The sequence below is a fragment of the Callospermophilus lateralis genome, chromosome 2, assembly GCF_048772815.1.
Source record: "Callospermophilus lateralis isolate mCalLat2 chromosome 2, mCalLat2.hap1, whole genome shotgun sequence".
NCBI lineage: Eukaryota > Metazoa > Chordata > Mammalia > Rodentia > Sciuridae > Callospermophilus > Callospermophilus lateralis.
In genome coordinates, this window is record NC_135306.1 from 151753828 (window position 1) to 151768407 (window position 14580).

General features: G+C 34.9%; 1 protein-coding gene across 7 annotated transcripts in view; it reads right to left on the bottom strand.

Annotated features, from left to right (window-relative positions):
• Window positions 1-14580, bottom strand: part of Nup98 (nucleoporin 98 and 96 precursor) — a 106919-nt gene that overhangs the window by 22059 nt on the left and 70280 nt on the right. For 5 of the 7 annotated variants that reach the window (XM_076846740.2, XM_076846742.2, XM_076846739.2 and 2 more), the window contains 5 exons: window positions 11719-11896; window positions 10662-10826; window positions 3374-3556; window positions 2326-2479; window positions 134-563 (listed from right to left, as the gene is read on the bottom strand). In XM_076846740.2, the coding sequence (XP_076702855.2) occupies window positions 134-563; window positions 2326-2479; window positions 3374-3556; window positions 10662-10826; window positions 11719-11896 (1110 nt within the window). Of the gene's footprint in view, window positions 1-129; window positions 564-2325; window positions 2480-3373; window positions 3557-10661; window positions 10827-11718; window positions 11897-14580 lie in introns of those variants that run through there. The other 2 variants (XM_076846744.1, XM_076846743.1) reach the window with 1 other exon arrangement.

Here is a 14580-nt window from a genome sequence, read left to right on the forward strand (position 1 = left end):
TTAAAAAGCATTAAACATTAATACGGCTGGGCAACCCAATGGCAAAATGCTTGCCTAGTACATGCAAAGCCCTAGGTTCAATTTCCAATATCAAAAACAAACAGAAAACAAAATATCAAGAAGTGTAACTCACGATTTAACAACTACTGGATTGGGCAGGAATCCATATTCCATAGAATCAGCAAGCTGATGATTTTCCAGTTCATGAGAGCCATTCAGTTGTTCTCCACTATTAGCAAGAGTCCAGTTGGGGCCCCAACCAACCCGAAATGAGCGTCCCATGAATAGGGCCATGTCCATCAAGAGTTTTCCCTTGCCAAATGTAACAGACTTTTCAAGAGGGACTAGGCCTGGTTGCCTGCGTGTACCTACTGTTTTCAACTGAACCTCGGGGGCTGGGCTGGGCACTGTAAACACAGTGGTCAAGGGGGGAGGGACAGACCAAGAGGATGTGGATGGGATATTCATTAATGACGATACTCTGGGAGTGCGACATTCTTGCACAGAGGCACTTGGTGAAAGAAAAACTCCACTTGTAAATTTTGATTGTAGTAACCCACCAACTGAAACGAGGGGGGGAAAAACTCTTAACAACATAGTCTATTGTTTCCTGAACAACAACAAAAATAAGTCAAGCTTAAATCAATCAATATACTATCAAACTAATTGAATAAGATATGGATAACCAAAACATGTTAAATAAGTTTTTGCAGAAATTATACTTGCAACCAGGAATTCAAGGCAAGAATTTTAGTGATGATGTCAATAATGATATGAACAAACACTACTATTACTACTACTACTTATACGACTATTTTCGAAAAATTACCTAGGGCTTACCCGCAGCAGCCTCTGTATGAGCCATTTGTGTACATTATTTTATTTCATTCTTTAACAACTTTAAATAATGTGCCTTATTATCAACTTCACTTTAAAAATGAGAAAATTTGCTGAAGTTAAGTGACCAATTTCACTAAGTTACCTAGTGGTAGGACTAAGAGTCAAGCTTAGGTAAGTCTGGCATCAATGCTCATGCCTTTCTTAGTTCATACTAAAAAGTAAGATCAACTCTCAAGTTCTTACCCTCTAATGCTCAATGCTAGATTTAGCACAAAAATACTCTTGAGCTATCTTATGACTGTACATGTACCTTTCTGAAAGACAGTTCTTATTTACTGTCTGTTTTTCAATTTTACATGGTTTCTTTCTTAAAACATGCAGTTAAGAGTTATGGCAGCCTGAGATTTCCATGTAGTACTCATTATGGAAAAGGTTATTTAAAATATTTAAACAGGAACTGGGGATTTAGCCCAGTGGGAGAGGGTAGCATGCAGAAGATTCAAGGTTTGACTGCGAACACCACAAAGATAAATAAAAATAAATAAATAAATAAATAAATAAAGTTAAATAATGCTTTATCAATTAAAGAATATAGTTTGTAATAAGAGCACACAAAGGAATTGAAAAGTAAACACTGAGTTTTTAAGGCAACATAAAGAAATATCTCTCTGGTAGTTCCTCAATTTTCAAAATGTTTTAAAATTGTATTTGCTTAAGTTCTTCACTGACATCAACATTCTATCTACAATTACACTATAAAAGGGAAAGCCTTTTTTTTTTCCCTTCTGGGGATTGAACTTGGAGGACACTGAGCCACATTCCTAGACCTACTTTATATTTTATTTGAAGACAGGGTCTCACTGAATTGCTTAATGCCTCATTTTTGTTGAGGCTGGCTTTGAATTTATGATCCTCCTGCCTCAGCCTCCCAAGCAGCTGGGATTACAGGTGTGCACCACCGTGCCCCGCAGTTGAAAAGGGAAAGCTTTAAAATCAAATATGTAATTGCTTCTCTAGGAAACTGGGAAGGTTTAGGGAAAAGAAGAAATCTGATGATTTCTGTGCATCATGGAAAGCAATATTTATCCCTAGAAAGCAGTAAGATAGTTAGGCCTGCACTAAAACAGTGTAGCACAGAATAACTTGCTGAATCCTCCAAGCAACACATGATAAAAATAGAAAATCAGAGCTTTCTATCTAATCCACATTCATAAACATACAAAAACATGGCCCCTAAACAAAGTATAAATGATCTTCTGCATAAAACTTATGAATCTGCATCACCAGAAGCAACTGTGGTTCTTAAAACTTGGCTACTCCCAAAAGATAAATTTAAGAGTACAATTTCTTTTAGCATTCATATGTCATACATATGGCTGTTAAGGGATATGTGCTAGAGATGTTTGCTCAGCTTAGAAGATTAGTGAAAAGTAGGACTTTATGACTCTACATCTTTCTTGTAAAACAATACATTTTATACAGTACCTAGTGAACGGGATTTCGATGAGTGGGATGCTGAAATGGGAAGTCTGGGAGAACATATTTCTTGAGAAGTATCTCCTTTGGAAGAAAGATGACTGAAGCGTTGATCCATTGTATCTACATCTTCTTCATCAGCAAGCAATGATGCTTTCATGATCTAAAAAGGCAGGATATCTATAGAGTGAGTGTGCTTCCCAGAAATAAAAGGCCATAAAAGAAAAATGGCAGTTTATACCAACCAAAAAAACTGCTACTGTTTAGGTTGTGTTCAATCTGAATATATACTGTATGTGCCTGAAGGACATGAAGTCATATTATTCTCTTTTTTTCATCTGTATTGTCTAACCAGAGCCTGGCGTACTGCAGTTGCTCATGGTATTTGTTGTTGTTGTTACTGGGGATTAAACCTAGGGTCACTTAACCGCTGAGTCACATCCCCAGCCTTGCTAAGTTGCTCAGTCTTAAGTTGCTGAGGCTGGCTTTGAACTTGGGATCTTTCTGTCTCAGCCTTCTGAGCCATTGGGAGTACAGAATGCTCCATAGCTCAGCCAGTTGCTCATGTTTTGCTGAATGATTTTAAAAACAAACATAGGCCAAAAGTTAAATTCTACAAAAGGACATGAACCACGCAAAAGAGACAGTGCTCAAAGAAAGCTGTATCTACCAGGTTTTTAGAATTTTTATATGGAGGACTTCAGAGAGCCTCAAAACCAACACATGAAATACATAAAGTAATATTTATAGAAAAAAAAAAAGAAGAACCATTGCTCACAGTTGTTAAATGACATGTCTAAAGTCATAGGGCAATAAAGTACAAAACTTGGATTAGAACCCAGCTAATATAAAATCAGAAGGCCTAACTTTTGATTTTCAATATAAGATTCCCACCCTGAATGGGAAAATAAGGCCCAAACATTGGCCGTGTTTCTTTTTTTTATTTCAGTGAGTACTCAATGGTTTTAAGTAAATAATCCAGGAAGAGGCCTGATATTATGCAAGAAAAATTAAATATTACTTTTGCTGTCATAATAAAAGTGGATTAGAACTTCACCTGTAAGACATGTGGATTAATTCCCAGGGAAGATGCAATGTGTGTTGAGGCAGACACAGGTTCCTGATCCTCAGGCACGCTCTCTTCTAACACGAAATCCAAAACTGGTTCCTGGGTGATATCTACCATGTCACTGTCCAGTTCTACAACCCTCCCTAACTGTTCCACCTCTGGGCTCTGGCTCTGTAGATAGCAGAAAGATCAGGGAAGTAGGATTAAATTATTCCAGATAAACACCAAGTTTCTAAGATCAGATTTAATTTACTCAGAGTATAATCTAGCAATATTAGATTCTGCCCATTCTATAATGAGGTGAGGCATCAGATCTGCCATAAGATTTAACATTAATTATCCCTCCCCAAACAAGTACTTGGGCTCCAAATGAGGATTTATGGACCTAAGCCAGCCCCATACGGAAACCAATGGTTGTATTCAGACAAAGATTATGCCTTACCTGATTGAGTTATCAACTATAATTTTCTGATTTACAAACTACCCTCACTTTGCCTTTTACTCAGAAACCATTGGGAAGAGAACAAAAGGTACAAATAAATGTCAATGTCTTTATTCTTTTTTTTTGATACTGGGGGGATTGAACCCAGGAATAGTTTACCACTGATTTACATCCCCAGTCTTTTTTATTTTGAGGGTCTATACCAAGTTGCTTAGGCTGACCTCAAACTTGGGATCCTCCTGCCTTCAGTTATTCAAATGTGACTGATATTATAGAATGTGCCACAGTGCCCAGTGACAGTAACTTCATTTTCCTTTTTGATATCGGGAATTAAATCAAAGGATACTTTACCACTGAACTAAACAACCAGCTCTTTTTATTATTTTTTTTTTTATTTTGAGACAGGTTCTCACTAAGTTGTTTAGAGCCTTTCTTAGTTGCTGAGGCTGCCTTGAAGTTGTGATCTTTCTGCCTCAGCCTCCTGAGTAAATGGGATTACAGGCATGTGCCACTGTGCCCAGTAGTAACTACGTTTTCTTAAAGAACATATTCAGAAATACATTTCTAATTAACACAATTTTGGGTTTAGAAATTTATCTTTTGGATGAGTGAATACCAAAATTAGATAGGCTTTATCTGCAGTACCATGCAAGATATGAAGACTGTCTAATTTCCCAAAGGGATACATAAAGTAATAAAATCAGTAAGAATTTTAAACTGGAGTAATCTGTTTATATTTGAAAGATTTGAGATATATTTATATTTATTAAGCAGTTTTAAAGATATAATCATGACAGTTTATGGTCAAAAGATAAATACTCAAAATTATATAATTGGTTCAGTACAAATTCACTTCATGTCCTAAATTCACATAAGACTGACTAATGTTAACAAGTTACTGAGCCAATTTATGAAATATTTGTACAAAAAGTTGTACCAATTATTTTTCTTTTTAGTACTGGGGATTGAACCCAGGGGTTACCATTTAGCTACACCCCAGTCGCCCCACATCATTGTTGTCTTCCTTTTTTTTTTTTTTTTACACTGAAACAGTGTCTCAAAATTGCAATGGCCTCAAAATTGCAATCCCCCTGCTTTAGCCTCCTGGGTTGATGGGATTACAGGCATGTGCCACTGTGCCTAATTATTTTTCTTATTATAATATAACTTGCAGATTAATATCCTTCCACAATTTCTGGCTAACTTTTCATGAGTAGCTTATCTCATGATAAAGCTCAAATAAATGCTATTCTAAGACATTTTTAAAGTTTGAACTGAAATTTTTTTTTTTAAAATCACCATTTGTTAACTTTTTCAGTTTTGTCTTCAACTGGATTCTTAGTACTATCTTGCATTTCTTTAACAAATATCTTTACTAAAAGAGAAACTGAGGTATTAGACACATGGTGAACTGACGTTTAAGATGTGAATAATACTCAAGAGTGCTCTAATGAAACTGATATTGATTGAAAGGCACAGATGAAGGCCAGGGTTGTAACTCGGTGATAAGAGTGCTCTCCTATGCAAGTCCCTGGGTTCCATTTCCTACAGCACAAAAAAAATGTCAAAGATGATACTATTTTTTAAATTGGGGAAGCTACTAGCAGGTTTGACTACTTTTATGCTTTAAAATCCTTGGTATGAGCTAGGTATGAGAGTGCAACCCTAGAATCCCAGCTACTCTGTAGGTTGTGGCAGGAGGATTGCAAATTCAAGGCAAGCCCAGACATCTTTAAAATAGAAAAGAGTTGAGGAGTAGATCAGTGGTAAAGCACTTGCCCAGCATGTGCCAAATACTTTTTTTGTGTATGCTCTGGGGATAGAACCAGGACGTTATACATGCCAACCATGCACTCTACAACTAATATATAACTGCACCCACAATTCACTTTTAAGAAAAGTCCTGATACTCCCTATCCTCTATCAACCTCCCAGTTATGATACGCTACTCTATTTGGCTCCCATAACACTGAAGATATACTTCTTTTATATCATGTATCAGACTTGTATTTTCTTGTACATATGTATAGCCCGAAAGACTGTCAAGGCTTGAAACAGGGATTACATTTTACTGTTTTCTGTATCTATCACCAACCACATCATTCAGTTAAGTTCAACATTCACTGAATATTTGCTTATTTTCACTGCATAATGCAGTACCTGGAACACAGTAGAGAAAGCAATTAACTATAAAAGAAATGGTGAGGATGGGTTGGAAGAAAGAAAGGAGAGGATAGTTCCATCTTACTACACTACTCAACAATGGAATAATACTAATGGCAAAGAGATGCTCACCTACAAGATGTTTGGGCAAAATGAGAGAATTTCATTAAATAATTAGATGAAGAGATTGAAAGGACCCAGCATATTTTATCAAGAATCTAATGATCAAGGTTTTATTTGTTTCACCCATACACCAGACTTACACAAGACTTCAAGGTTCAAAATATCCTCTAATTAACTGAAGGGGAAGGGAATTACTATAAAATTATGAGGATCTGGTAAGCTTCTTGAATCCCTGTGTGTGTATGTGTGCGTGTATATGTATGTATGTATATATGTGTGTGTGTATGTGTGTGTATATAATACACACACACACACACACACACACACACACACATATATATGAATTTTTTTAGAATATATCTAAGTAATTGAATAAACTTCCTAAAAAAGATCTTTAAAGAAGTTTTAGTAGACCAGGTATTTCTTCAAAGCTGCTCCTGGGAAGAAAGTTAGACCAATTAAAAACAACAACAAAAAGATGACTCGGAAGAAATTGAGGAGCAGGAAAAAAAGTCCCCCAGGGAAATGTGTTTGAAAGAAAGGCATGTGTTAAAACTCAGATATCATTATTTAAACTCTCCCTTTCCTACAATGTCACCTCTTGAAGATGGAATCATACTTATATCTAAATCCCAGCACAATACAATTAAAATACTAATTCATAGATAAATGTAAAATGACTAAATATATGGAAGGTGAAGCTTTACAATCCTTCAGTGAATTGTAAAATTATAATCCTTCAGTGAATCCTTCAGTGATCTGATAAACCTTTACTCTCCCATTCAAAAGAACCTTCCTTAAACAAAACTGCCAATATCTTAACAATATAACATCTCTTAATTTAAGGGGGTAATAAGTGAGGTATATTAAGACACCCTTAAATTAACAAAGAGTAAATGACTAGTCCAAGGTCAAACAGATGTGTGTAGATACTCTATCATCCTATCCAATTAATTTGATCCAATGTATCTACTATTCCTGCCTGCCTCCAACACAACTTACTTTCTAAATGTAAAGAGTATTTTATATTCATTTCATTTGAAAATCAGTTCTGTCAACAATTCTGTTCCAAGAGAAATTGCATATTAGGGTTTCAAAGGCCCAAGAACGTAAGTATGTTTTCTTATATACTAAGAAACATTATACAGAAAACGTAAATGTTAATAACAATAACTTTATGTGTAATTTTTAAATTAATTTTCAAGAGTGCAGACAAAAATACATTAAGAAAATCTGTCCTTGTGGGTATAAGAAAAAAATATGCAAAATATGTATTACATAAAATATCTTTAAAATAGGTATTGATTCAGTAGATCAACTTAGCTGCCCTTTTATTTCAAAGCACAGTATACACAAAAAGAAACAGACCTGCCTTCCAAGCTGTAATCACTTTTTTCTATAAAATTTTAAAAACAAATTTGACTAAATTTTTTTTCTTCATTTTCTTTCTTTTTTTTTTGGTACTGGGGATGGAACCCAGAGGCATTTAACCACTGAGCCACATTCCCAGCTCTTTTTTGTGTTTTATTGAGAGACAGGGTATCACTGAATTGCTTAGAACCTTGCTAAATTGCTGAGGCTAGCTTTGAACTCTCTGTCCTCCTGCCTTGGCCTCCCCAGCCACTAGGATTACAGGAGTGGATACCATGCCTGGCCTAAATTAAGCTTCTGAGTAAGCCATAGCTGGCCTTGATGGTGCTGAACACAAGTTACACTTTAGTTATGAGGCCCCATGTAAAATGTTACATGTATCTCTCTCTGAATGCTAAAACTCTCAGGTCTTTTAACAGTTTCAAAACATAGCTATATATCTCAATAACCTGGGAGAAGCATTTAAAATAAATGTCTGATGTCCATGCCAGACCTAAGAAATCAATGTCAGGCTTACCACGGCAGTGACAGAGCCAGCTACAAATTGGATCTCAGACCAAGAGTTTGAAATGAATGTTCTAGTAAAACATTTCTATAACAGCCTTACTTTGTGTAATCAAGGTTTACCTGTCAATATTTTCTCTAACCTAAAAGATACAGGACAGAATGTATGAAAATTTAGCTACCTTTGTATTTTCTGGTTGCTTGGTGGAACTGTGCATATTGTATAAAAGGCAGTGCAATAAATCTGACCATTTTTAAAAAATGCAAACCTTCCTAAAAGCTAAGGAAACACTCTTCCTTCTACCTTCTCTCTCTCTCTCTCTCTCTTTTTTTTTTTTGTTAGAGAGCCTAAGGTTGTATACTGGCTTAAAAACAAAAAACCATCACCACAAAAAAAAACAACAACAAAAAAAGACAAACAAAAACTATGGCAGACTCTAAGAACACAGATAGTATCACGGAAATCAACCAGGCTATGCTGTGAAGATAGTTACCTTGATGCAGGGAATGAATAAGACTGTGCTGCTGTTCCAGTTCATGGCTCAGGTATTTTCTGCATGCCAAGTAAACTGTAGGGTCTGGGGGTGCAAGTAACTAAGGACTGACATTTCCCATCTGACTCCCCTATGTCACAATGCAATATAAGGTGAAGTTCTCTAGAGGACCATATAACTTCTCTAGCAGATTAAGTGCAAGAACTTCATAAGTAACGCGAGTATATAAAACTTCAAGTTTGGATATCTGAACACTTCTATCCGTTTCATTTCTGCTGTGTATCCAAGTCATTTGGAAAACAATAACAAAAAACCCCTATTCACTCTACTCTATTTGCCTATTTTGAATTCTATCACCTCTCTAAAAATTTTTGATGCTCAATTTTGCAAAGAAGTCTTCACTAATACAATGTCCTTACTGTAATTCATCGTTATTTTCTAGGATCTGCATTCTGGAAATTAAAGAGCCTGATAACTACTGATTCCAACATTACACAGATTTGTTCTGTCTGTCCACACAGTTGAAGTTTTGTTTTTCAGCTATTATCTTTTAAAAAAAATTTTTTTTCTTAGTTGTAGATACACAATACCTTTGTTTTATGTATTTTTGTGGTGCTTATTTATGCCCAGTGCCTTACATTTGCTAGGCAAGTGCTCTATCACTGAGATAAAACCCCAATTCCTTCACCTGTTTTCTTCAGAATTCTACATATTACTTAATTTTCTTGTGCTACTGAGGCTCAAACCCAGGGCTTTGTGCAGGCTAGGCAAGCACTCTACCACTGAGCTACATCCCCAGTCCTACATTACTTTCATTAGCAGAAAAAAAGGATATGTTACTGTTTTCCTAAGAAATATACATAATGTAAGATTAAAAAGCTCTTTTTTGCAAAGACTGATTTTACAAAGCATCTAATTTAGACAGAATAAAAATGGATAACCGAAAAACCAAGTTCATTAATAGCATTTCTCAGGTATATTTCTTTCTTTTCTTTTTTAAAATATTTTTTTTAGTTGTCAATGGATCTTTTATTTTATTTATTTATATGTGGTGCTGAGGATGAAACCCAGGGCCTCAAACATACTAGGAAAGTGCTCTACCACTTAGCCATAACTCCAGCCCCTCTAAGTTAGATTTCTTAGGGCATTCTAAACACTACAAAATATACTTTTACTACATAAAAGTTAACTTCCAGTTTCTCATTTTTATCCCCCTCCCACTGTGTACACAAACATGAACACACATACACGATATTCTCCAGAAAGTGCCTCCCAAGAAATTATTTAATAAATCATAAAAATCACATATTTCAGCAGCCATAAGAATTGTAGCATGAAAATTCCATAAGATCCAGCTGTTAGCAGCTGAGAGGTAGAAAATGCTTTACAAAGAAGTCCCATATCAAGAACTCTTGAGGCAGGGCAGCACGGAAAAAAATATTTTAACTTCATTGAATATAAATAATATCCAAATTAAGGTAAAACTCCTTTTATGAATTGGCATTTAAAGAAACTACCTGATATTTAAATTACAAACCTTTCCCTATATAAGGACAAAAGGTTTATATTGGCTTAACAATACTGAAAAAGAGTATGATACAAATAATTGCATTAAACATCATAGCTCCTTTCTCTCCAAGCTAAATAATTAATTTGCATTCTAAAATCATCTATTTTCATAAAGATTATTAAAATACAAATATCAAAGAGGTTACCTGAAGTATAAAAGCAAACAACTTGAGAAAATGGAGTTTAAAACGCTTGCAGAAAGCTTAATTTAACTTAAAAAAAAAAATTGAGGTAAAGAACAAGATTAAACTGCACATTAAATAGTCAATAAAAGTAGGATTTACTTTGTATCAACCCGCATGAGCAAAATGCTATCTTAAGTTGATCACTGAACAGCAAATCACAAGTCCAAATGAGAGAGGGAGGTGTTTGAGAATAACAATCTGTGGAGGAATGATCCAAATAGCAAGAGAATTCTTTAAATCTCTCAAGTAAAAAAAAGGTGCCTGCACCACCTCTTGCCCTCCCTCATACTAGTCTCAACATGATTGCCAATATGTTTGCATTCTTCAAAGTTCCAGGAGTCATAAAACAGCTTTGTAATAGCTGAATGACTTGCTTTCAACTTCTTTATCATGGATTCCATTCAAATTCACTGTCCTTTCTCTACCTGAGGTGGAGGTGCAGGTTTGCCATTAAGAGCCATCTGAAAAGGGGTAGTTTGGCCTGCAGGAGGCAAAGGGGCAGTCTTCAACTTCTTTGTACTAGTTTTGGATGGATGTTCTTCCTCCTCTTCATCAGAATCCTGAAGGCCATATTTAGAAAAATGGGACACCTAAAAATGGGGGGGGGGGGGAGAAGAGAACAACAAAACAAATTTCAACAGTGTTCTTTCTGTTCAAAGGTTTTCAAAGTACCATCTTCTGGCATTATGTTTAAAAAAAAAAGATATGTTTTAAAGAAAATGAGATGTTAACTATCATAGTTAACTATTTTTTCTAAGATTTAGACGATGTTAGGCACATGTACTAGTTGCTCATATAATCAAAAGAATATAGATCTCTCACACACACACACACACACACACACACGCCCCCCCACCCCGCGCACGCGCCATTTTATCATTATTGAGGGTACTAGGGATTGAACCCAAAGGCACTCTAGCACCAAGCTACATTCCTAGTACTTTCCTTTTTTTATTTTAAAATTTTGAGACATGGTCTCACCAAGTTGCCCTGGCTAATAATGAACTTGTGATCCTGCTAGCATCAGCCTCCCAAGTAACTGGGCTTTCAGGTCTGATACCAAGTCTGTCTAAAATGCCATTTTAAATGCAATCATTAATACAATAAAGGAATCCATTAATCATTACATATGCTACCCTAGTTGTTCTCTTCCTACATTAGGTCCTTCAACTTGTTAAATTATCAAATCAGCCCAGAAAAAGAAGAAACCATTGGGTAAATCAAATCAAGGATAGGAAGGAAGTAAATCTCACAGAAGGGGATAAAGGACTTGAATAATATGCCCATGATATAATATGCTCATTATTGCCGAGTAACTAGGTGTGGAATTAGAGTATATCATGATATATCTATGTCCACGCCTATTTCCTATTTTATAAAAATATAGAGAATTTAAGACAGGAATTCCTTCAACACAAACATTTTGTGATTCCCAACTACAGTTTATAAAATAAAATTTAAAAAATGGTTAAGTGACTATACCTTAAACACCCAAGAACCAGTTTCAGGCCTGTACTCTTTGAACTGAGCTCCTTGTTTCCTTGAAACTGCTTCCAATCTCCCCTCATAGTTGATATCAGCAAGTCGATCTGGGCTCTTTATTAAACAACGGGATGTTTTATCTGTTGGCCAAACCCCATCCAAGGTAACTTCAGCCTTCCTGTAAAGTATAACCAAGCAAAGTGTAAACGCTTCACATTTAAAACCAGAAAGCCAATCAAAACCTATATAAATAAGAAATAAAGGTAGTTATGCTACTCTGAAATTATTCTGCAGTTGTTTCATAAAATTGAATCTTGCCTCCCACAGTAGTCAAGGTTAAAAACAAGGAATCACTACCAATATCAACTAACTCAATTTCTGGTTTATACAGTCAGACTGCATTTATTTCAAACTACCATGGTACATCAATTATTTCCAATCTAATTTTAGTAACACTTAAGTTGTGAATAACTGATTCAAAGTTATTTAGGTCATAGTCTAATGTGATACCTAACTCTCAGTGTCAGTCTCAAAAATTCTACTGTGCTAAATAATAGTAAGATGATTTATTAATAATAAATGTTTATAGAATAAAATATCAAGAACAGTGAGTATTGGCTATTAAATAATGAATGGAGATAAATACAACAGTTATATAGATAATTTTTCAAATTGTAATAAAAACACTTACCATGTAATTTACCATCTTAACTATTTAAACTGTACATTTTAGTAGTTAAATATACTGATATTGTTGTACAACCAACCTCCAGGACTTTCATCTTATAAAACTGAAATTCTATGCCTCTGCTGTGGTTTTCAGGGAAAACCTTGTATCACTCTAGGTTACTTATTTATTTATTTTCTCCTTTTAATATTTTTTTAGTTGTCAATGGACCTTTATTTTATTTATTTATATGTGGTGCTGAGAATCAAACCCAGGGCCTCACCATGCTAGGCAAGTGCTGTACTACTGAGCCACAACTTTAGTCCCAAGGTTATATGTGTTGAAATTTAATCCCTACTGTAAAGTTAAAAGGGCAGAAACTTAATCCAATTTTGGTGTTTAGGGTGATCAGGATTAGATAAGGTCTTACACTGGAATTCCCATGACTGAATCTTAGTGGGTTTATAAGGAGAAAAACCAGACAGATATACATACAAACCACCACTCCCTGTCTCTACCAATGAGATGTCCTATACTGCCTCAGGATTCTCCCAGCAAGAAGGCCATCACTACATGCTGCTGCCCAATCTGGGACCTTGAATTTCTAGGACAATGAGCCAAAACAAAACCTTTTTTTAAAAAAACTCACAGTCTATGTTACTGAACAGAAAATAAACTAATACACTAAACAACTCCCTATTTTTCACCCACCCCCAGCTCCTTGCTACCATCATTCTATTTTATTTCTATGAAGTTGACTTACCTACATGTCTCCAAAGCAGAATCATTCATCTGTCATTTTTAGACTTGTTTATTGCATTTAGCATGTCCTCAAAGTTCATATATGCAATAACACGTCATAATTTCATCTTTTTTAAGGCTGAAAAATATTCTATTGTATGTATATATAACACATTATGCATATTCTATCTATTTGGTAATGAGCAATTGAGTTGTCTTCAATTTTCTATTAGGAATAGCACTACCACCAACATTAAGTATACAAGTATTTTTTTTAAATGTTTTTTTTTTTTTTAATTGTAGATGGACGCAATATTTTTATTTATTTATTTTTACATGGTTGGGGCTGGGGATGTGGCTCAAGTGGTAGCGCGCTCGCCTGGATGCGTGCGGCCCGGGTTCGATCCTCAGCACCACGTATAAACTAAGATGCTGTGTCTGCCAAGTACTAAAAAAAAAATATTAAAAAATTCTCTCTCTCTCTCTCTTTCTTTTAAAAAAAATAAAAAATAAAATATTTTTACATGGTTCTGAGTATTGAACCCAGCACCTCATATGAGCGAGGCAGGTGCTCTACCACTGAGCTACAGTCCCAGCCCCTACAATTATTTCTTGAAGGTGATCTTGCTTTCAATACTTTCGTATACACAATCAGAACATTATGAATTTAATCAACCATAGATCAAAAATATGCAAGGAAAACAATCCAACCCTATTTGTACTTAATATTTTAAGACATTTTTCCTTGTTACCATCCCCTAAATATAGTGTAAAAACTATTTACATACTATTTACTCTATACTAGGTATTATAAGTAAGCTAGATACAATTTAAACTTCTTGAAGAATGTGTGTAGATTACATGAAAATGCTATGCAATTTTATATTAGGAACTTTACCATTAAAATTGTGGTTTCCATGAGGAGTGGCGTTTTGGAACCATGGATACTACCAAGGAAAGACTACATGAACACTTTAACAATATTATGTCTTCCACCCATGAACATGGGATGTCTTTCCTGTTTCTGTGTCCTCTTTAATTTCTTTCAACAATGGTTTATAGTTTTTAGTTTATTCTTTCTGATGTTACTGTAAAGTACTAATATTTTTGTGGAGCCTTGAAAACATAAATTTACTTCTTCAAAATTACATGCCTTTTATTCCTTTTTCTTGCTTAATTACTCTAGGATTTAGAGTAGTTATATTTGAGAGAAGTAGAAAAAGCAGGCATCCTTATTTTGTCTTAAAGACAAAGCTTTCAGTATTTTAGCATTACCAGATAAACTGTGTTTTTCATATATGGTCTTCATCATATTAAGGTAGTTTCCATCTATCCCTGGAGTTTGTTAAGTGTTTATATTATAAAACAGTAATAAATTTAATCAAATGCTTTTTCTACATCAATCAAAATAGTCAGGTGGTATTTTCCCTTTTATCCTCTTAAAATGGTGTACA